Source organism: Talpa europaea, assembly GCF_964194135.1.
Source record: "Talpa europaea genome assembly, chromosome: 15".
Classification (NCBI taxonomy): Eukaryota; Metazoa; Chordata; class Mammalia; order Eulipotyphla; family Talpidae; genus Talpa; species Talpa europaea.
Window position 1 is genome coordinate 54,313,184 of NC_140083.1, and position 24,633 is coordinate 54,337,816.

The window sequence follows — 24,633 nt, forward strand, 5'->3', positions numbered from 1 at the left end:
TAGACCAGCTTTTTACGTGCAAGTTGGCATTTGATCCTTAGGTTTTCTTTTCTTTTGTTTTTCATCCATAAAACCTTCTGAATTCTGAGTGTCTTAGCTAGGGAACACTTCTTATGGGACAGGAGGGGAGAGGAAAACCCCTTAGTGAATATTATCAGCACAGAGCAGCCAGTTTTCAAAGACCATGACAAAAAGGCAAATAGGTATTATGTCATCACCCATCCATCACTCGATATGTCAGCCTTTCAATAATTCCAATCGACATTCTCGACAGGCTGGTGCATGTTGAAGGGGCTGTTTGTTTCTAGAAATTGAGTATAGGCTGTCTATAGCCCTTTGTTCCAGATGGTTTTTTTGGGTTTTTTTTTTTTTTTTTGCGTGTCTTTTCATTTCTTTCTTTTTCTTTCTTTTCTTTTTGGGGTATTTAATTGAAATACATGCCGAGTTTGCAGCCTGCAAAGATCAGAGCTGTTTTCGTCCAGCAGTGGTAACTATGCATTAAACATTTTGATTTGTTTGAGCTTGAAGTTTAGTCCTTTTTTGCCATTTGCTTCATGGAGTTTGTGTATATTTACAGCCTCTGCATTTAATGGCCACATGCCTTATTTTCACAGATGGCCAGTGGAAGACTTTCTTTCTCTTAGTATAGCCCGCTTTCAGTTTTGCTACATTTGTCACCGTGCCACTACTTGCAGCTAGCAAGTGCCCACGCTTGGTGGGGAGCAATTATGGTGTGAGTTTTTAAGGAGCTTTTTAAAGGTTTTTTTTTTTTCTGTAAACTTTTTATGGTTTAATTTTCAAGCCTAGAAAAGCTGTGCATGTTTTCAAACAGAGAGTCTTGTGTTCTTTACATCATTCTGGTAGAGGGGTTAGTGCAGGACGGTCCAATAAAATGAGACATGCAGGGCATGCCAAATTGGGCTCACAGATAGATACCCACAGGCCTCTCTGGTGATTGAAATTGTCTGTTCACTCAAGAATATGCTCACAGTAGTGTTCCAAAAAAGCAAGTTTGAAAACACTATGCAAAGAGTGATCAAGGTATTTTAAAGGTATATTCCCACAATGAATTGCTAAAAGTTAGAATATATAACAAAAGATCAACAGTAAGTATGCCAAGGTGATGGGGTTGTAAATTTACACTTCAATCCCCACATTTCTGACTTTTCTAAATTTTTAAAAACAAAGTAAGAATTACTTTGGTTGTTTTCAAGAAATGTTACTTCTAAAATTCTGGTTTGTTAATAGTCTTTTTGTTCCTTCTCCTGTCCTCATCCCCAAGCCCAGACAGCTTTCTTCAAGACTGCTGTACATTAAGGCACTGGAATAATTAGAGACATTTGTATTTAATTACTTTATTGATAGTAGAAGTAGTGTATGCTCTGTTGTCCTTCATTGCAAGTCACTTTACCAATACAGTTTAAAAGTTAAATTCCAAGTATTTTCCTATTTCCCAGTGTGTCACTGAAACTTTCCAATCACACCTTTGCTCCTCTTTTACAAATGAGAATGACTTGCTAATGAGACAGGAATAATTCAAGTGGTAGATCAGCTTGTAGACAAACATCTTCTGGCACACGTGCCAGTTCTGTAGACCAAGGCATAGGAGTTCAGTGCCTGTCTTCCTGTATGTTCCAGCCCTGCTTAGGTGTATGCCATGGTGCATTTTTTGAGGCTTTCTCATGAAAATCTCATTTAAACAGTCAGCATACAAATATATAACTTGTTGCCAAGTCTTTATCTTTCCTATTTCTTCTCCCTTCCTAGGCCTTTTTCACTACACACCTGCCCCTTCACTGGAGGATGAGCTAATGAAACAAAAAGTATATGCTTAATCTTGCTTTGCTTCTCAACTCTGATTAAAAAAAAAAGTGAAATTTTAGCTGTTTGTTAAAATGAGCTTTTAAATATCTAATCTATATGTTACATACTCTGTCTCTCTCCTCTTAAAACTACCAGGATAATTGAAAAAATGATCTATAACCCTGATGCACCCAGTCCTCTTTATCAGACCCAGCCCTCTGAACCAAGCCATGACTCTTTAAAATAGTCCAATTACATTTATTTAACTGAGTTTAACTACTGGCTACTGAGACTACATTCATAAGAATGCTGACAGTGTTATAGCTTTTATTTCATGAAAAGGAAAATTTAAAGAGAAAAATCCTATATGTTTCTGTAGTTCAATAACTGAGTTGCCCATTGTTTACAGAACAATTCTCATCAGACAGCATTCCAGTTTTCTGTTTACATGTGTGTGGCCCTCCCACCTACCGGACATCCTGTGTAGGTTGTGAATTCTATTGTTTCTTTTTCTTAGTCTCCTGTTTTTCTCACATTAACCCTTCTGACTTGATTCTGTGCACAGTATCTGTATCTGCCCTGGTGGGGGGGGGGGAGCCCTTTTTTAGACTAGGGTTGAATGCTGACCACATACCTAGATATTTGAAATTCCGGGTCTTAGTTTTCCCTCCTCCACAAGTATACACACAGGCACCTCTTCAGTGGGTAAGCAGGCACCACGCTTCACTGTCAGTGCTCAAGTGAACCTTCTGGGTGAAGGATTTATTTCCTACCTACTCCTTTGCACTACTATTCTGTGCATTATACCCTAAGCTTGGAGGCTTCTCTGGACTGGCAGGGTTTTAAGAACTGAATTAGTAATGTTGAATTTGGGCATGTAATTCTCTCCTTTACAAACTGTCTAAATCTGTAAATAATTATTTTTGGACCGTCTCCTCACAAAATATATCTCTCAACTAGACTTTGATTTTTTCATGATTTGAAATATCCTTGAATTTAAGAAAATGATTATGTAATGCCCAGTTTTAAATGGTGTGCCTTTAAGTTTTGAAACTTACTTTCCTCAAAGGCTGTTCATTGATTATCATTTATGGATAGAAATACAGGTTTGAAAGAAAATGTAAATGTCCTTTAATCCACCCTGTCATCTGACATGAATCGCCCCTTCAGTCACTAAATATGGCTAATAACTTGAAATCCTCCAGAGAGGTGAAATTTTTGATATGCTGAGCTAGTTGTTTCCATGGATAGACAGCTCTATTAGATGACTCTTCTGTGGTTCATTTTACCCAATCACTTACAATATCGGTCAGTGTTCTATTGCTTGACTACATACAGTCAAATCCTCATCTTCACAAATAACAGATCTTGATTCTTCTTAAACTTGCAGATTCTTAAGATACTTAAACACAGCTATTGTCAGTCTCACCTTTCTACCCTCTTCAATGCTCATTTCCAGGGTTGCGTGCAATTTCTCCATCATGATAAGGATATTGACAGGAACATAATCCAAAGCTGAAAGAGTTCAAAATCATATGGTCATTCCAATTCCTGTAGGAAAAAAATATATATATAATATATATACATATGGCCATTATAACACTGTTTCCTCCATGAATCCCTATTAGCTACTGCTTGTCATGATATCCTCTGCTAAGTGCCCTTAGGTAGTCCTTACAGCAGTCAGCTCTGTCTTTTCCAGAACATGCATTAAGTTCCTAAGCTGTTCACCACAACTTTCTCTATTCATTCATGAAAATCAGAATTACTTGTCATCAACTTTCTAATATCCTCCTACTTTGAATCAAGTTTTTAAAAATCAAATAGAGATTCAACATTTTTTTCTACAAGTCATTTTACTATCTTGGAAAGTTATATTCACCTGGACTTTGCAGTCTTGAATTCACAGAAACTGTGTTTCATTCCTTCTATCTTCCACTTCATAATACTGCCTAAAAAAGACTTTATATGCCAATACTTTCTATCAGAATGCCTGATGGAAATAACTGTAAGAAATTTAGCTGGAATTACACTTCAATAAGCATTTCATCAATCTGGCTACCAAATTTCATAAAAAAAGAAATTAGATTGTGGAACAAAATTATGGGTACAGATTCATTATATTCACTATGTAGGGCAATCTCTAAATTTACAAGGAGAAAAGAATTAGGATTAGATAAGGCTGATTTTTAGATAACTAGCCCAAAGGGTATTTATGCACCTTTCCAACCCCTTAGTTTGTGTGCGATCCTCTAATGGAAGGAAACGAGCATTCAAAGTACTAGGGCATGCCCTATGGAAAATTCACATTTGACCACACAAAGATTTCAACTTGCATTTGTGTTGGTGGGATGTGTGTATGTATATAGCTTTTATATAATTTTTACAAATCTTCCCATTGGTGCTCTTAGTGTTTTGTGGGCAAGTGGTTATTGTTGAGAAAATGGCAAGCTCAGTAAGAATGGGTGAAGCCATGAGGTTGAGGAGATGGACACATGGCTTTTGTTCTTTTGATTTTACTGAAGTTGATGAAAAAAAAAAAAACTCTGACAAAAGATTATAATATAATGACTTATCTTCTTTGGTGGTCTTTGAGGTTCACATAATTGAAGGGTTAAAAACCTCTTTTGTTTCTTTCTTCTTCCCGTGTCATTAGGACAGAAAGAACCATAAAAAAGTACAGCCAGAAGGGGTTTAACTGTTACTGAGTCAACATTTGACAGTCACACTCAATTCTGTCATTTCATGCATGTGCTTTTTATGAGTTTTATAGCTTTGTGAGCTTTATTTCAGGGATGTCCATTAGGATAGCTGATCCACAGCCTGTCTCTCTCTGTGTGTGTATGTGTCTGATGGGGAGCAAAGCTCATCACTTACACAAATCCCAATTTCAAGGAGCAATGGAGGAACCATCCACTCATGCACTATTTAATTTAGGTTTGTGTAACTAAGGAAATATCTACCTCCTGTAGAAGACAGCTCGTGTGCGTCTTTATTTTCATTGCCCTGTGATACATCAACAGAGGATGTTCATTTGAACTTTTACTAATCTATTGAATTTTAAGTTCTCTCCTGAGTGAGTTGAACTAATAGAGCAATAAAAGGGGAAAAGGGATAAATACATTGTCATAGTTGGACAAGTGGAAAGAAAAAAATCTCAACAAATTTTAGAGTTGCTGCCCAAATTCTCTTTTATTGCATATCTGTTGACCATCTGGCCTTAGAGGAAAAAAACTGTTGTGATTTAATATTTAGAATGAACAATTCCTGTAATTTTGATTTATGTAGAAAACATATTTCAGGTGTTCGTCACTGAGAATCAGTATGTTTATGTACTACATTAAGTTCACCACTAAAACGTCCAGATCTACTTTTTATTGTCCCCCTTTTCCTGATTTACCCACCTTCTTCCCCATCCCCTTCTGGTAATTGTTAATTGATCTTACAGTCCAAAACTTTTTTTTCTCTAACTCATTTCACTAAGCATAATTCCCTCTTTAGGTCCATTCATGTTATTAGGTAACAAAATACAGGTCTTGGGCCTCCGCCATGGCGCAGCGGTTGAGCACTGGGTTGCGAAGCTGCCCGCAGCCTCTGCAGCGCCGGTTCGATCCCCAGCTGCTCCCCGGCCACCAGAGGAGGGTCCCACATGGCGCGCAGACCTCTCCCGCCGCCCGCTGCTCCCCTCAGCAGTGTACTTCGATCCTTCTGCCTGCTCTGCTCCCCGCTCTGGCTCTGGTGAATTCTCTCACCCTCCCGCGCTTCTGACTATACCCAGTGCTTATATAAATAAATAAATAGTTTAAAATAAATAAATAAATAAATAAATAAATAAATAAATAAAGCAAATGGGCCTTCTTAAAAAAAAAAAATCAAAATACAGGTCTTGGCTAACCACCTCTACTTAATTGTCCACCTCTTTAGATAGTTCCTAGCTTAGCGCTCTGTTGATTCCCACCGTTGCTGGTGTCATATGCAACCAATATAGGTATTGTTCTCCATTATGCAAGTCACTTGATAGCCACAGGGCCCATGATCTATATACTAATAATAGTTCTCCAAATGAGTTTTAGAGTTACTCGTTTGACCCCAAGAAAATACATGGCCTTTATTTTCTTCTGCAGATGAGATCTAATTCATTTGGACCTTTGTATTCAAGTCAATTCACCATCAGAAGATTTTCAATTAGAACAGACTTTACCTACTATTTCCCCCTCATTTTAGTAAATCTATAATGTTATATAAGGTTTGATTAGCAAGATAAGGACCCAACTTTCCAAAAGACATCTTAGTTGTTAATTCTATTACTATTGATAGTTTTTACTTGAGTGCAATACAGGTCATTTTGTTTGGTCCTTACTTAGAAATGTACTAAGACTATTTCATCTTTACTACTTTGTAGTAGTTACTCATTGTGTGCTGTCTACTCAGAGCACATCAAAATTATTATCAAGTAGTTCTGCAAATGCAAAAAAAAAAAAAAGAAAACCAGTGAATCTTGCCAGTTTACGGTAAGAGAACCATAAAGTGTGTTAAATATCAGATGGATCTGGGTTACAAAACAGATCTAAAAATGAGGGCATGGGCTACTCTTTTTAAATAATCATGACCAGTTGGAACTAAGATCATGAATTTGATTCACACTGTCACCTGTGCCCATAAACAGCTTTCTACAAACTCAATTTGCTTGATCTTTCCCATTTTCAATATCTTCCCATCTATTCCCTTCCTACTGAGTACTATTGCCCTTATTTTGTTTCAGCTGTCTCTGTTTACAAGGCATTAATTCTAAAGAATTGCCTTTTCAGTAATATTTGCACATACAAAAAGTTTTTGTAAAGGGAAATATTTAACTAAATAAAACCAATCTCACACAGTTGGGTTTTACACATGAGAGTGCATAGGTGGATTCTTTTGGGGAGAACAGCTTGGGCTGGGTGGGGTAGAAAAAGAAATCTTTGCCATGAACTAGCATTTGTTCTTTGTAATGTTTGGTTCACTCTTTTCTCCTCTTATGTGCTTGAATAGATTGAATTTAAACTTGTAACAACTGTTCTTAAATTCTGTTCATGCTTTAGTGGTTTAGTTATATTACCTAGACTCCTGTCCACATACAGATCTATATCTACCTCTGTACCTAAAAACTCAATTTGTATGTGTGTGTGTGTGAGTATACTCTCTCTCTACAGGAACTATTTAAACCATTTTCATATGGATCATATGGCAATTATTTGCCATATTAGTTACCATATATTTACCTTATAACTACTACGGATTTATTATATTGACTGTACTTCAAAATTTATTGTCAGTGAAAGGTGACAATGTTACCATTTGGTTTACTTGCTGTTGCAAGATGTTTTAATTAAAGTCACGTTCTCCAATTCCCTCTCATTTTTCCTGTTCACATGTCTGAGAATTAGCTTTAATGACTGTGCACAGGGTCATGAAAATAGAGCAGCATACCGTGTTGACTTTCACCATCTCCTACTGACACCCTCTTAAAAAGCATTGTAGGTTCCATTTTAGGGTTTTTAATTGTACTATGGAGATTACTTATTTGTAAAACTTGTGACTTTCTTTCTCCTCATTTGCTAATTTTAGCCTCTTGGTAAGTGGCACACCATCCATAGAGCTGATCTCAGAACTTTAAAAGTCTATTCCAACTGCCTTCATTTTGCTTTTTCTTCTTGAAAAACTGGACTCAAGAATGGAGCACTCTCTAGAAAATAAGTAACATTATTGCCTTGTATACTGTTAAATCAAAACCTGAGAGGCAATCCATACCTATATATGTGCCAAAGAAAGTACTGTGATGCCTTAACTAACCCAAGGTGCTCAGATCATGTTGATGGAAGGAGGCTCTTTTAATGTAGCTGTCTTCTATTTTAACAGCTACATTCACTATAAAGTCTGTTAAGCTAGTGTTGTTGGTACTCCTGAACTCAGATAAATAGACACAATGAACTGTGAGCAAAAGAAATCCAGAACATATAAAGCACCTGAAAATAATTTTACACAACAACCAAACTACATCAGGTTCTACATTTTAAATATAATTGATTTTGACGTTGGCATTGTAAATTCCTCTAGAACTAATATTGATATAAACTATGCAGTTTCCAGTTTCCTACAATATTTTATGCTTACAACAGAGAACAGGAGTTCCAAGGCCACTAAATTAAGAGAATGGCAGTATTACACTTGTACATACTATAATGTCTGTCTCTGTTTATGTAGTATTAAAGTATGTACTGTATTAAGAATTTCAATACCCTGTTGGTTCTTGGTGGCAACACAATTACCTTAAGTTCTTGATTATTTTCTGTGACACTTTTATTGTATCAATAATTGTTCCATACTTAGTTATGAAATCCAATAGATGCTTCCCTTAAAATTGCGTTGGAAGCCACATTGGCCTCAGAGAAATGATGGTGAATGCTAAAAAAAGGTTGTAAACCTTTCATTGTATATGTTTTCTTAATATCTGAATTACTTACTTTGGAAATATAATGTGTCAAGTAATTTTTACCAAGCACTATATTTTCCTGGAAAATAATTCAGTTTGTAATGCTATGATCTCCATGAATTCAAATCATACACTTCATGCTTTTAAATGACTTGATTACTTTGCAGATCTCAGTTTAGTATAGTTTCTCACCGTAATTCACCAGTTGATTCTTTTGGCTTAGCAATCCAAATGAAATTGTGGTCCCAGTAACAGGCATTCACAGTGAATGCTCAGACTTTACAAACAGCAATGAATATTAAATGTCTTCCTTATTCCACTTACATGGGGAATGCAAGTGGCACTGAAGGTGATGGTCACCAGAGGGCGCTACTCTGAATTACAGCTCTGTCACTTGTTCACCAGACTTTTGGGTCCCCATGCCACTTTCCTGTTTTCTTCTGTCTGGGTAGAAACGAAGCACTCCGAGTACTGTGCTTCCATAAAGTTTCTGTGCACTCTGTGGCCTAGGAAGGTTGTCTCAAGAATCTCAGTGAATGTTCTTTAGGCACACCAAACTCAAGTGCCAAGACGGTTGGAACTCAAAGTGTCAGAGTTCCTTCCATTGCCCTGGTGATCATTTGCTTCAATGACCTCTGTGTAAAAAACTGACCGAGCAAAGGGGAACAAATCAACATCCCATCCCAAAAGCTAATGTATTCTGTTCAGCCCACAAAAAGATGTCTTTGAACAATTATAATTTCCAGTTTGAGCACTCATTATAAATTTCTTATTTGAAGGAAAAAACAACACTGGAGAGTCTGACTCAGCAACTGGCAGTTAAACAGAATGAAGAAGGAAAATTTAGCCACGCCATGATGGACTTTAACATGAGTGGAGATTCTGATGGTTTGTGCAAATTTCCAGTTATCTCTCAGTAGTGTGCAGAAGTGTTTATTTAGTGCTAATTAAAAATACTAAAAACATCCCCTCATACCTGACCATACACAAGCACTCACAAGTGTGCCAAGCTCTCTGTTAAGTGTTTGCAAGTCATCTCCGTAGTCCCTAGCACAGCCTCCAGGAGGTACATATTACCAAGATAACGTGCCAGACATTGAACTGGATTCCAAGGCAAATATTCTGGGGTCACCATCTACTCTCTCACCTCCCTAAATCTTATACCTCAAACAAATTTTCCTGAAATGAGTATTTATCTCATTTGTAAGTTTTCTTCTGTCAAACTCTATGAGGAGAATCTCCCAAATACATAGCTGTCTGCTCTATACCTTCAGCCAATTCCATTTTTAAGTCCAGTTCTGCACTCGCCAGGGCTCTAACCAACACAGAGCATTTAACCATATAGTTCTGCCAGAACTGCATTTTATTCATTTGAGTATCAAAAGAAAAGTCTTTGCTTTCTGGCCTATTGCATCCAAATATTTCCCCCTAATTTCTGCTTTACTTGTTTAAGGTAAACCCGGCCTATACACACACACACACAACTTGTTTAGCTTTGATGACTTTCCACAATGTTTATTCTATTGTTTATGTAGGCAGATAGGAAAGTGATCATTTGATAGTTACAAACTCATTTTTTGGAGGCTCTTTCCATGTGTCAGCACTGATTTTTGCCAATAAAAAGACAATGCTAATAACATATTTAATGAATTTTAAGAAGTGCTAGTAAGATAAAATCTGTATATATCTATATATGATCTATGTATTATAGCATGATAATCAGCATTAAAACAGTAAAAATTTTTGTTGCTGTTAAATTCAGTCATGCTTGTAAGAAAAAACATTTTCCAATGTTTATCAGGCTGAAGAGCACATTATGAATGAGAAATTCCACCAACAGTTCTTACCTGTAATCATCCATTCTGCCAAATTTATTAGTGCTTCCCAATTTTGTGAACTGCTATAGACATCTTAAGTAGGAATAGATTTGGTTGATTCCTAATCCTTCAAAATAAGAAAAGAAAGGAAGAGGAGTATGAAGGATAAAGAGAACAGTACGTGTAGTGATAATGCAATCTCTGGAAATCACAAAGTAAGTAAAGGTTTATAGGCCACCAAAATACATCTCCTGTAATGATCATACCAGAAAACTTAGTATCAGAATTCCTCATTTCCTTCTGCTTCTCCTATTTTCTGCCCAAGCGCAAGTTTCTCTGCAAGTTGTTTAATCTGCAAGTCTCCTGAAGTCTAGAGAAGAGACTTACAGCTCCCAAAGGGTACCCTGTGACTCTGGCTTGTGTTTTGTCATCACAAGCCTTGCTGATTGGAATATATCTACCAATGGGGCCTTAGGTATTGGGGGGAAGTTCAGGGGAATGAATATTCTATTTGGTCACCTTAAAGATGTGGCTGTAGACTTCATGTGAAGCAGTTGTACTGTAACTTTTCATTTGTTCTTTTTCCAACCATGTTCAAATTGCTTTTAGGAAGCAGACTAGCATTGCAATCATTAAGCATTTATTAACACATGATTTCAAAGTACAGCCAAACACCTAAGAAGAGAATATCTATATTGTATTTTAACGTCAAAAGTTTATGTGGCAGTGCTTTTATTTACATAAGGTCAGAGAGAAGAAAGGGCACGCATACTCCCTGTTTTGACAGTCTCAGGAACAGAGACAGATCCTCACCTGCAGTCATCCATTCTGCCAAACATTAGTGGTTCCCAATTTTGTGAACTTCTTAATCTATTTAATATTTCTGCAGTACTGGCATGCCCACTGATCTGCTCCAACTGTTTTCTCTCCAGTCTGCATCAGACATCACAATTCAAGTTTCTTGTATGCCCTTGAAAGTTGTGACACAGTCCATTAAAACAAAGGGAAAATGTATCAGAAATGTATTAAAAACAAATACATTTGCAAACAAGCATTTTTCTTAAGAACTGGTGGTACAATTATCAGATGTACTTTTTATTTTCACATATCTTAGTAGACTGAAAAACAGTCATGCACAGAAGAGAATCCCTTGAAGTTCAAACACTAATGTGAAGCAATGTCCCCTACTTTTAGGAAGTGCTGGAGTCTCAGAATCAAGAATTTATAGAGAATCCAGGGGGCGCGGTAGCAATGAACCTCACATAAAGCGTCCTATGAATGCCTTCATGGTGTGGGCTAAAGACGAACGAAGGAAGATCCTCCAGGCCTTTCCTGACATGCACAACTCCAACATCAGCAAGATACTGGGTAAGAAAAGCCTATATGGGACAAACGTAGTTCTGTTCTCTACTGTTACTCAAAGAGACAGGAAAGAAGCCAGGTCGTCTTGCTATCCATTTATAAGCACCATCGTTGATCCTTTTCTTGACAATGAAGTGGTCTGTATTTGTCAGGAAATGTGCCCGATTTCTGTAGTTAATTCAGGTGTGTGTCTATATATGTACTGTTGTAATCTTTTCCCTTTACTGAGACTTGGGGAGAAGTTCATTTTCCTGACCCAGTATTGGTATTGACATATTTACTCTTTTTCCTTTGCAAAAACTATAGACTCCATCATGGGATGGGAGTGGAGATGTTTGTTCTACTACTGTATTTGAAAATCAATTTAGATTTTCACAATAAGATACAGATGTGCAGTTTTAATTTATACTTTTAGTAACTTCAGATATGTTCAGTATAATTAAGAAGAGATCTTTCCTGCCATTGCAACTGCAGCTTAACAGATAACAAAGTACAGATTTACCCTACATACACCGCACAGGACAAATGGGTGAGGAGTTACTGATCAGAAAGTGGTTGTTATAATAGACTATTTTAGGTCCTAGGAACAAAGGAAGGGTAGATTCCACTTCTTATGTGCTAATCTCTTGACACCATCGTCTCATTCATCTTTATGGACAACCTATATACACTGTTAGTATTTGACTTCTAGTGGCAAATTTTGACTTTAACAAAATCTATCCAGGTTATCAAAGTTTTATTCAGATCCACAATGCACTTTGAATTCCATTCACTTCAGAGCTAGTCAGGTGCTGTCAGGGTCCCATATCCTCAACAGTGGTAACAGATGCCAACCCTTTCTACAACAGGCTTTTGTAGTGAGAGCAGAACAAACAAAAACCACAAACCACTTAAACTTGTGTCTAAATCTTCATCTAAAGTCATTTTTGAGATCTTTAGATGAGTGTTATCTCAAAATATCTAAGCATGTCAAACCCCAGAAAATGTGAATATGTATAGAAATATATCCATGCATAATCAGATACTGAACTGATCAAAAGGAAATGCATTTTCTTCTGCTTTTTCTAGCATTTTTGATCTAATTTGGCTATTTATAAGTATTTTCTACCTTACATATAGAGTTCCCCATCTTTAAAAAGCATACCATTTTCATTTGGTAGAAGTCTCTGAAAAAGAATACTTATGTAAGCATATTACATGTTTTAATATACTGTTTTTTCCCAAATTAGAAATCCTAAAATGTCAAAAAAAAAAAAAACAACTATGATGATTGTTTAAACTGTCTTTAGCATCATTCAATTCATGTGTCTAATATTAAAAAAGTGGCAACTACTGATTAAAACTTTATCCTCAGTGTAAGAAATACATTTTGATAGAGATATTTTGGGAAATGCAGCAAAAACCTTGATGGAAAAGAAATGACAGGCTGAAAGACTTCCTTTCTGGTTTGAAGGAGAGAATATTGGAAAGACCATATGACTATCATGATAGCGACATGAAAAATAATGCTGCTTAATTTCAGACTTTTCGATAAAATTGTATTAATTAAACATAGAGCGGGGAAAAGAACCTCTCAGGTGTCTGAGACTTCAATATTTCGTCATAGCTTCAAACAAAATAAATGGTCTTCACATATCCACAAGATCATTCTAAATGGCCCATTTCATATAAAAGTACAAAGAAAGCTTGATGTTTTCCCCTTTACTGATTGTTTTGGATAACAGCCTCCGACAGCATGCCGCTAATTCATTCTGCTTAAAACAGGCGCTTGAGCTGGGTTGACATTTTACGTAGTCTCTGGGGATCCTAGTTGACATTTTAAAGGGCTTCTAAGCATTTTATAATACCCTAAAATCTGGTTTTAATAAGCCATTCTGCTGAAATTGTTAACATAAGGAATCACCTTTTACTGTTTGGCCCTAGATCATGGGATGGGGACATCTTTTTCTGATTAGATATACAGTCACTGGAATAAAATGTGCAAATTCATTACAGACCCCACAGAGATGACAATGTAGCACAGCTCAAACTTCTCATGTAATTGTATTGCCAGATTTAGAAAGGAAAGAAGCACTGTCATGACATTTTTTTTCCTTATTTTGAACATTGAATAATTTTTGCTGAATCTTCCTTTTTGTCATCAGCTAAATATCCTCCTCTACCTTTCACTGTAAGAGGCTAACCCTTTGAATGCAGCACAAAACTTGCTCTCTGCAGACGGCCCAGCTAAGCATATAGCCACACCCAACTCAAGTAGCTGTTTTCATCTCTTTTGAGGACATCAAAAAATGCTTTCCTACCATTCTTTTCTAGTATTCCAGGGTTTACATCACAGCTACAGACAGCGATGTTGTACCTGCGAAGCACTGAAACCAAAAACCATACTTGTTCTTTGGTCAACCCTATTCAGAAGTTATTAATAAAAAGATGAAAATGACATTAGCCCTCAAGCTCACTCTTCTGCACTGTCATAAAATGGAGTAGCTTAGGATTCAGTCATACTTCCAGAGAAATTATATCAAGTGTCAAAATATTTTATGATTCCAGTCACTGCCATATTTAGATGCCAACTTATCTGAGAATGTTTGCATTTTTGTTATATATATATAGGATGTACTTCTCTCCCTGATTCGTATAGGAGCCATTTCTGCAACCAAGCCTTCTTGACTACAGAAGATTGATTCCACCTCCTTGTCATATGTTTAATAGCTTCCTGTACTTTCCACAGTTATCATTAAAATAATAAACTTTGTAATTAGCTGCTTAATGTATTCTTCTCCCCTGGCAATGTAAGCTTTAAGAACAGAGGTAACCATAACAGGTTGCCATTGCATAGCCCTTAATTCATCATGCACATAGTAGGAAATCTAACAAGAAAGTTCTCACATTCCAAGACAGGTTGCTGTGAAGCATAAACAGTCCCTTAGGTTTATTTATATACACACACAATCCCGTACAACCTGGTGAAAAAAAATAGGCAGAAGATCGAAATAGGCAAACAGTATGCTGAGGTTTCACCTAAGACTGGTTAGAATGCATATTACCTAAAAGTCAAGAAATAACAAGTGTCGGAAAGGATTTAGAAAAAAAGGAACATCAGGAACTGTTGGTGGGAATATAAATTGGTGCAGCCACTATGAAAAGCAGCATGTTGGTTCCTCAAACATTTAAAAATTGAACTACCATATGATTGCATAGTCCCACTTCTGGGTATTTACCCAAAGAATATGAAAACACTAATTCCAAAAGATACATGCACCCCTCTATTCTTGTAGTACTGCTCACAATAGCCAAGATATGGAAACAGCTCAAGTGCCCAAGGACAAATGAGTGGATCAAGACGTTGCGGCACACTACTCAGCCATTACAAAAGATGAAATCTTGCTATTTCCAGCAGCATAATCTCCTCAAGGTCCATTCATGTTAAGTGAGCTAAGTCAGAAGGAGAAAGACAAATACCATATAAAGGAAAAAGCAAATCACACTCCAACAACTAAACCGAGGTTTCCAGCAGGAAAGGTGGGGAAGAGAGTAAGTTTGAGGTGGCCCATTGGTAGATAATGACTGGAGATCTGGGGGTGAGTGTGGCGTGACTATACACAGCTGCCACGGTGAGAAGCGACATCTGAAACCTATACAGTATTGTAACTTAAATATTACCTCAGTAAAATAATAAAACAGTTGTATAAATAAGCATTTTAAGAGATCTACATTATAGTCCAGGCAACTGATGAAATAAAATTTCATCTAAATATAATCACTCAAATATGAAACAATACAAGCTAGTATCTTGCTACTAGTTTAAAAACGAAAATGTGAAAGTTTATCAATGATGACAATTTAGGTTAAATATGCATGCATATAAACAAAAACTGATTTAGCTATTGAGTTGCTGTATTGAGAAACGTGTGGAAATGTAAAGAGCTAAACAACCTTTATAAGCCAGTTTTATCAATTCAAAATATAACAAACTTGAAATGACAGAAAAAACAAAAACTCCCGTAGAGGAACCTATTCTTTTTGAAGCATTTAGACTCAGGGAGGAATCTTTGGCAATTCAGATTATAATAGAGAATGTTAGTTTCTTTGTTCTACTTGGAGATAAAGACAACTAATGAAGGTTAAATCAACCATACATGACATATTTTTGGTATACTTCTATAGTTATTCAGGAATTTCTGACAAGCTGACTTTTCCACTCCTGAATCTAAGGTTCAAAATTCTAATGTACACACTGATAAGAAACACCACAAAAAGAGCTGATCCAATTCAGTAGTAGTATAGCTTTACCTATGTCTACACTCACCCTGAAACAGTGGTTTGCAGGAACCTCTAGAGAATAACTTCAGACAGGGAGATTGAGATTCTACCTACAGGCGATAAGACCTCATCAGCTAACTTAGGTTGTAACCTGGGATTTCTACACAAGTTTGAGAACAGAATAGAAACTTAAGCTCTGTTTGAATTGTAACCCAGGTTTCTATCGTAAATGAGAATAGTGTCAGCTGTCTAGATTGGAAAAAAATCTGTTTATGAGTCTTTATAACACCAACATGGATATGCCCACCCAAGCAACAACACCTGTTCCAACAGGAAACACTCCATGGAAAGAGCTCTTGTCCTTTTTACTATCTTCCTTTGATAACTATGACAGCCCAGAGGAATTCTCTGCATTTATAGGGAAAAACAGTTCATCAGTGAGCTATTCGCATTTGAAATATCGGGTCATGATTGAGTAATGAACCCATTCAGAAGCTTTAAAGATCTTGCTTAGATGACTGTGAGAGGTTCTGTAAGGACAGCAGCGAGCGCAGGTGCCTATTAGGTGGGGATCTCCTAATTCCAGTTATTTTGGTTGAGCATTTGATAAGAGTTCAGCTGATTATGTGGTGATAAACACATACTTCATCTGCAAATAGATTTTTTTAACATGCTTAATAAAAAATAAGGCTTACTACTGCTTTGACTGCTACATAGCCATTAATGTACAATCAAAATTTTAAACCACATTTATATTGAGAATTTGCATAAAGTATTTGCAATTAAGCTACAGTTGTTTTTTCTCAATCCTGGTTGGATCCAAACCAAAACTAAAAGTGAGAAGGGGAAGACTAATTTTGGGTAGTATTAATAATAAATATTCTATCACAGGAAGTGACATTTTTATGTATTATAAAAATGACTCAGGAGAAAAGTCTTGCTCTACATAGTTATTGTTGTAATTCTGACCTCTGCTAGATGATATCTATGACAGGAGTAGACAGACATGAGGATACCCACCGTTGCACACTCTGAATCTCATCACACCTGAGATTGAGTCACAGACAGGCAACCTACAATTGTGTGACTTTAGTAAGTCTAGTAGGTGACTTCACCTAGATTGTGCTGAGAGTAAAAAATGAGACACATAAAACTTTCTGCACAGTATCCACACACAATAGCTACTTGGTGCATACTTGCTAATGGAAATTTTCATTAAATGGATTTTGCATTGTCATCATTACTGTAAGCATATGTAAACATTCTGAGGAGAATGAGAAGTGTGTCTAAACCTTTATAGAAGTTATGTACCCCAACGTAAAAATAATAGCTATTTAACCTCAGATTCAAAATATGTAATGAGTTCATGCATTACTTTTCACTTCAACGTTGAATGACCTCATGATCTAAGGTAGAAATGAAGGATGATTCATTGAATTATGTATAAGTACATAACACACATTGTATAATGTGTAAGTACATAACACACATTGTATATACTGCAGCCCAGAGTCTGTTTTTGACTGTACTGATTTTTTGAGGCGACAACCACCAAACCCCTCGCCTTAGGGGACCTCACTTCTTGAATCATAAGCAGACTCATCAACATTGTTATGTTTTGCTCGACTTGGGCCAACATTTTTACTTTAGATTTCCTTGTTCTCAGCTGTCTCTTTAGGAAGCTCAGCGGCAAGCAAATGGGAATCCTAACCTGCTTCTCTTCCTAGGATCGCGCTGGAAAGCTATGACCAACCTAGAGAAACAGCCATATTACGAGGAACAAGCCCGCCTCAGCAAGCAGCACTTGGAGAAGTACCCCGACTACAAGTACAAGCCCAGGCCAAAACGCACCTGCCTCGTGGACGGCAAGAAGCTGCGCATCGGGGAGTATAAGGCCATCATGCGCAACAGGCGGCAGGAGATGCGGCAGTACTTCAACGTGGGGTATGGCTGCTGGGGTGTCTGGCCGGGGAGCAGTGCCTAGGGTAGTTAGTGCGGGTGACATGTGTTTGTTCCATCCAAAGCAGCATTTTGAAAAAGAACCCGACTGCAGCATATATCCAGAGACTAAATTGCCCCACACATGATCCCAAAAGAGAATACACCCAGGACAGTGGCTCTCGTGTGAGTCCTGTCAGCGGCTGGTTGGAAAATAAACTATCTGAAAATCTTTTTGAAATCTGGTGTTAAACCCTTAGAAATATTAGAAACACCAGAATTGGTGTTCATTACTGCCTCCTGCCTCCCATCCTCACCACCCTCGTTCCCCAAGAAACTACTCCTGCAGCTTAGTGGACAGAGGGAGAGTGTGAAGTTCTGGCGAGTTCAGGGCAGTGAAGCTGTATTCAGGGGTTTTCTGTTTAACTTATCCTTAGGGGAACCTCCCTAGTGGCAGATGGGTTTGTCTCAGTAGCCACTGCAGCACAAGTTCAATCCCCAGCCAGAGAGGTGACTCATATGGCTGGACAGACCTCTCCTGACTCTCCCTCTGCTCCCCTCAGCAGTGTATTTCAGTAGATCTGCCTGTTCTGCTCCCCACACTATCTCTGGTGAATCCCCTCATCCGCCCACACCTCTGGCCCGTACCCCAGTTCTTGTATACATAAATAAATGAAATAAATCTTTTCTTAAAAATTATCCTTAGGTTTAACTTTTAAGAAACTTTCTGCTGTTCTAGTGAAGGAAAAATGAACTTGCCGTCAAGGACGTGAGTTCTGCTTAATCTTTTTCGCGCCTCAGTTTTTTCCATAAGAGGGACTAGAAATAGAACAGAATTATTTTAAGAAATAAATGGGAAGCACATGCAAATGCCTTCTCATCCATAGAGCCTGTATTAGAATCAAAGTAGGATGCGACTTTTAAAAGTTGGGCGATACAGTGAAATCATGACATTAGAGTTGGCCAAGCTGAGCGGCTCAGTTCTGTGGTGGGACCTGTGTGTCAGTCCCCTCTGACCCACGCTGTCTTTTTGGGAATTCCTCTCCAACAGGCAACAAGCACAGATCCCCATCGCCACGGCAGGAGTTGTGTACCCGGGAGCCATCGCCATGGCGGGAATGCCCTCCCCTCACCTGCCCTCCGAGCACTCGAGTGTGTCCAGCAGCCCCGAACCCGGGATGCCTGTCATCCAGAGCACTTACGGCGTGAAAGGAGAGGAGCCACACATCAAAGAGGAGATACAGTCTGAGGACATCAACGGAGAAATATATGATGAGTACGATGAGGAAGAGGATGATCCAGATGTAGATTATGGGAGTGACAGTGAAAACCATATTGCAGGACAAGCCAACTGATAAGGGGCAAGATGTTGTTGTGACCTTAGGACTTCAAGAAGCCCTAGCTGGTTCATCCTTACCAGTGGCCAAGCACATTAACTTTCTCATACACTGACTGTTACTTTAACTGTTAGTCTTAAATAGTTGGGACATCAGCTGACTAATAGACCTCAGCCTCAAAAGGCTTGAAAGGAAAAAAAAAAAAAAATACAACAATCAAACAACAATATCAACAACAAGGAGAATGAAATAAGCTATGGGTAAAATAATGCCAGTAATTCAGCTGCTACATCCAAGCACTGAAGTCTTACCCGTCAACTTTTTTTTTTTTAATAAACTTTATGGCTGTTTGTTCTACAATGTTCTAGAAATTCTCACTCAGGTACACAGTGCCAACAAGTGGCTTGTGAATGTGTTTTGTTGTTTTGTGCTACAATTTTTAAAAAGAATAAGTTTTGTTTTGTTCTTTGGGGTTTCTGGGTTTTTTTCCTTTTCCTTTTTTTTTTTCTTTCTTTTTTTTTTTTTTTTTTTTGGTAACGCACCTGACAGAAAAAAGAAAGATGAGTTTCTCTTTACTTCTCTCCACCTTCTCCATCTCTACACTTTAAGATGGAAGTCTGTGCATGGGGAGGGGAGAGAGGGACTAAGAGCCTGTTTTTGAACTTCCTTGCTATCCACCACAAAATCAGCAATTACTTTCTTTAGAGGACTTTCTTTATCTGTTGCACACCACACTACATCTTTGAGCAAGTGCCAAATTTGTACTGAAGTGTTGACCCAGTTCATTCCCCTCCCCCTTTCTTTTCTCCCTATCCTTCTTAAGTTAGGACAGTGTTATATCTTAGACAATCCCTTGAAAAACCTGAAATACCAGCAGCTGGTGAGATTTGACTTTTTTTAGTGGAAACTGTAGGTGCTGTTCTCAGGTGAAAAGAGAGAGAGAAAGAGACATAAGAAATTTAGAGAAAAAATATTTTCTGATCTTGGATTTTTGTGTGTATGTATGTGTGTGATTAAGGTACTAATAGAAATAACCTTGGACCATTGTGAGTTAAACCCACATCTGGGGATGAAATCCCACATCCTCCTAAGTGACTGGTCTGGAAGCAACCTTGACCTCGACTTTGCACTTCAAATGACAACCATTGTAGGGCTCAAATTATATTTTTAAATTTCTATGATGATGATTATTGGGTGGATCAGGTGGCCCTGTGTAATAGAGGTGTGTGTGTATAACATGGAAGCTACTAGTGACCTGCTCCCAGATGTTCCTCCTTCCCGGTCAGTTTGGTTCCACTGATGCTTGCTACTTCATGATTACTCTTTCTTTTTCTTGTTGATAACTTTGAAGAAATTGATCGTCGTTTTCCTTACTATTTGGCCATTTTCCAGACATACAGAGTTAGTTTATTTCTTCAACATTCCATCCTTTCCTCTTCAGGAAATGGGAACTGATGATTTTATAACGCATTTACCATCTCTACATGAAACAAGTGGAGGCCATTAGCATTTCAGAATTGTAGGCCATGTGCATCTCATGCCATGAAAAGCAGGATTCGATCAAAAGTCATTGCATCCCAACCAATGAAGCCCAGTTGAGTCCTGCGACCATTGCCTCTACGCTTCCTTTGCTGTGAGATGGGTCCACTGGAATCCAACTTTGGATTCCAGCAGAGTCTGTGCATACAGCAGCCACCTGTGGTGCCAGCCAAATGTCACAGCAGTTGTAGGGTCTATACAAATAAATGAGAAATCATTTAAAGTCAGTCGCCATTATTTGCGCTGGAGCATCAGATGGTAAATACTGCAACTAGTAGCTCGGATGATGTGCGATGGTTTCACTCCAGTCATCATTTTCTGTCCACCACCCCACCCCCCCAAACCTGACCCTAAAGTTTGATTTTTTCATACGAAGAAGAAAAAAGTTTTTTTTTTTTTTAATTATTTTTCTCTCTCTCAAAAGACTTGCTCTAGGGTTTTGTTTGGAGGAGCTGATCACATCCTGCATGTCAGAAATTTTGTTTTGTTTGTTCTTCTGTTTGTTTTTGATGACTGTATTTTCATTTGAACTGCCTCTTTTTGCTAGTGTTGTAATGATTATGATGATAAAATAATAATAGTAATAATAATAATAATAATGGTCAGCTGTTCCCAGATTAGTAAGTTATGTATAATTTATTTCTCCCTTTCTATTTTATTCTGCTCTGATTTGGAAGTGCAGCCAATAAGCTGTTAGATATTTAAAATGAATTTCCATCTCCAGCTCATATATATAAATATATATATTTATATGCATAAATATATATATATATATATATATATACACACACACACACACACATATTCACTCACACAGTTTTACTTCTCCTTCCATAGGTTTTCTCCTTTTTAAAAAATTGGCCCCAACAATGTCAGGTCCTGGTGTTTAATACAAAAGAGTGAATTAATAGGAAGGTCATGTTCAACCTTAATTAACTTATGCTCTCATCACTCATTTTAGTTATTTAATTGCCACAGTCATCTAGAGCCAATTTTTTTTTGTTTTGTTTTTAAGCACTCTGGATAAGAAAAAAATAGACACTTGTTTTTATATCATTATTATGTACAATGTGAAAACAGATTTTTAAAAATTTGTTCTCTGTCTTTGTTAACAAATTCTTTCTGACTCTCACGTTTGCTGGATACTTATTTTACACCATGTTATAAAGATGCTTTGTTTTCATTTCATGACTTTGGGCTACAAGAATACTTTGTTTTAGCTCCAGGTAAGATGCCACTGAGGGCATTCATGACTGAAACCAATTTTAACACACTCACCAGTGAATTGATAAAATGCTTCTGTTTGGTCTTTTTTTGCTTGTTTTTTTTTTTTTTAATGTTATTTGAAGGTGAAAACGCAATTGTGAGTGGTGACCTCTAACTGCTGAAATTCAGAAGTTAATTTTATTTAGTAAGGTCTATGTCACAGAGACCAAATTGCCTGGACCAAATTAAAAAGCAAGTCCACAACCCCCATGGTAGCTTCCCTTATTTTGATGGCTTATTTACCAGGTATCAAAATTTCTTCATCTTAGTTTACCCCAAAAGAAGACAAGCCAAAAAATTATCGTAAGGCTTAATATGCTTTGAAGTCATCTGGTAAAAGGTGCTATGAATAGCAACTTGCTGTGTTAATACATTGCCTTGTTTGGCATTTGATTGGTTTATAATTTTTGTGAAGGATCCTAAAACTTTGTATTCTTTTTCTGTGCCCCATGATGACCAAAAAAGAACAGGGAGAGGAAGTGAGAGTAAGATCAGACTAAAATGAACATAAAGCCCCTCTCTTTTCCTTTCCTACCTACTAGTTCATACCCACCCCTCTCTCTCTCTCTCTCCCTCTGTCCTCTCTCTCTCTCTCTCTCTCTCTCTCTCCCTTTCTCTCACCCAGCACTGACGAGTAATTTGCCAGAATTATGGTTTTTATGACTGTTGTGATCAGTTCCTCTAAAAATTGTCATGTTCTAATATAAACTAAGAGAACATCACTGGAGAAAATAAGTTACTTTTACTCATTTATAAGTTACTAATAATTTGGATTATTACAGTTGGATAAAAAACGAGTCTTCAGTGCATGTGTGCCTAAACCAGTTAAGCCCATTTTTAACATTTATTTGGCATATGCAGTTAAAAGTTAACCGTGTATAAAATCCCTCCCAAAGAACATAATCATTATTGAAACCAAATCCGCTTATAATGAACAAATATAAAAGTTTTCTTTGATGAAATTATTTCATAGATTCGATTTCTGAAGTAGATGTTCACTTTAACTGATTTAAAGAAAATTATCTTTAACCATTTTATAATCCAATTTCAGATATTTTGTTAATCCCGAAGTTACTATTCCCAGAGGAAACCTCTTCTATCACATTTAAAACATTAAAAATAATTACATTTTCATTCATTCTAATGGTTAAATTATTGAACTGTAATAAACAACTGTATATTTACAAGCAGGTTTATAAAATATTTGTCTATCAAGTTAATGGTAAAATAAAAATTACTGGGTCTGCAAGGAAAAAAGATGAAGCCCACTTAAAGTGGTTCAGATATCTCATTGTCTAATAGGGCATAGGATTTTGTTTAGCCAGACTTTTACAGTATTTAATTTCAAAGTTTCTATAACTATCAGTGTCCCAGGTTGAAGATGATGTTGTGTTGAGTTTTCTACTGATGGATTCCTGTCCTCCTCAGTGTTCCTGTCACTGGTTCACTAAAACAGTATTTATATAGCTCCACTGGCTCTAAAGCTCTAAATCCTTCTAACATTTTGAATTTTACAAGTAAAAATGGGAAAAAGTAGAAAGAGACAATCAAATGCCTGGAGCTTAAAACAAAGTATGTGCAACCTACCATCTCACTTGAAATTTAATAAAATAAATAATTATGTAAATATAACATAGAGTTATAGATTTATATTTTGTTCATAACACATAGTGTAATATAAGTTGTATATTTTCATGTTTTTGGTTTTATGTTATCATTCATGCCACAATAAAAATAAAACAGGAGTTTATGTACTCTTAAAAAAAAAAAGATGTGGGTTGCCACCAACCTGTTTTTTTGTTTGTCTTTTGTTTTTTTTGTTTTTGCATTCTCTTTTTTTTTTTCAGTATTACTGCCATGCAAGGCACCAATAAAAACAGCAAATGTGTTCTTTACCTATTATATTGTGTTTCTTTTCACAATTCTGGTTATGGAGGTGTAATCATTTTAAAAGAGCAAAAATATGAGAAATAATTTTGTTTTCATTATAACTAAACCCACTTATTGAAGTTGACTGAAAACTAAGGGTATAATTTTTAGAGGGGGACACTCCAAGAAGGACAACCAGAACTTGTTACAGTGCATCTCAGACAGGGCTCAAGGCATACTGTAATGTCAAAAAGATACTGCTTGTGCAGGTAATTAGTAATATACTTCAAAGTCCTATAATTCTCTGAGGCATGATGCAGTGGAATGAGGGAGCTGCACTTCAGAATTGTGTTTCATCCTGTTGTTTGTACAGAAAGAAATTCTAAGCTTTAAGTTTTTAAACTACCAATAAGTAAAAAGTCATCACCATGCTGGTATCTAGTTTAGAATAATGGTTATTTCTAAATTCTTTCACATTCTGACTTTAACCTCTGGACTCAACTACTTTTTGAGCAAATGTTGAAAACACAGAATATCCTTTCCTTCCAGGGGCCATTTTTCTTGTCTCATTCACGAAAGTGTTTAATCTCCCTTATCATTCAATGTGTGATAGTTTCTTTGGTTGGTTGATTTGTTGGTGATATTTAATAAGTATCAACATACTGACGTCTGGTTCAAATGAATAGAAAGGAAGTACATAAAGAAGATATCTTCGACTAACACTTTGCTCCTTTGTATTTTACAAAGTCTGGTTCATGTTCCACCTGCTTCAGAATTAACTTAAAAATACAGGGTTTTTGGGGGTGGACTCCAGTCCTTCTAAAACAGCCAGTAGGTGGGGCTATTTTCCTCCTCTAGTTCCCTTTCTTGCGTGCCAAATTCTGCCCACCATTGCCTACCATACTTAGGCCTCTGTGAAACCTGAAACAGGATCAGTGCATAGGCAAGGCTTTGAGACTGGAAGGAGCTCTTA

The 24,633-nt window shown here is 37.0% G+C and overlaps 1 protein-coding gene across 6 annotated transcripts in view; it reads left to right on the top strand.

Moving 5' to 3' along the window:
* SOX5 (SRY-box transcription factor 5) overlaps window positions 1-19,004 on the top strand; it is a gene marked incomplete at both ends in the record, with an annotated part of 392,519 nt that extends 373,515 nt beyond the window's left edge. For all 6 annotated transcript variants that reach the window (XM_084256237.1, XM_084256240.1, XM_084256238.1 and 3 more), the window contains 4 exons: window positions 9,052-9,164; window positions 11,288-11,457; window positions 17,439-17,655; window positions 18,701-19,004. In XM_084256237.1, coding sequence (XP_084112363.1) covers window positions 9,052-9,164; window positions 11,288-11,457; window positions 17,439-17,655; window positions 18,701-19,004 — 804 coding nt within the window. The remainder of the gene's footprint in view (window positions 1-9,051; window positions 9,165-11,287; window positions 11,458-17,438; window positions 17,656-18,700) is intronic.
* Between the last annotated feature and the right edge of the window lie 5,629 nt (window positions 19,005-24,633).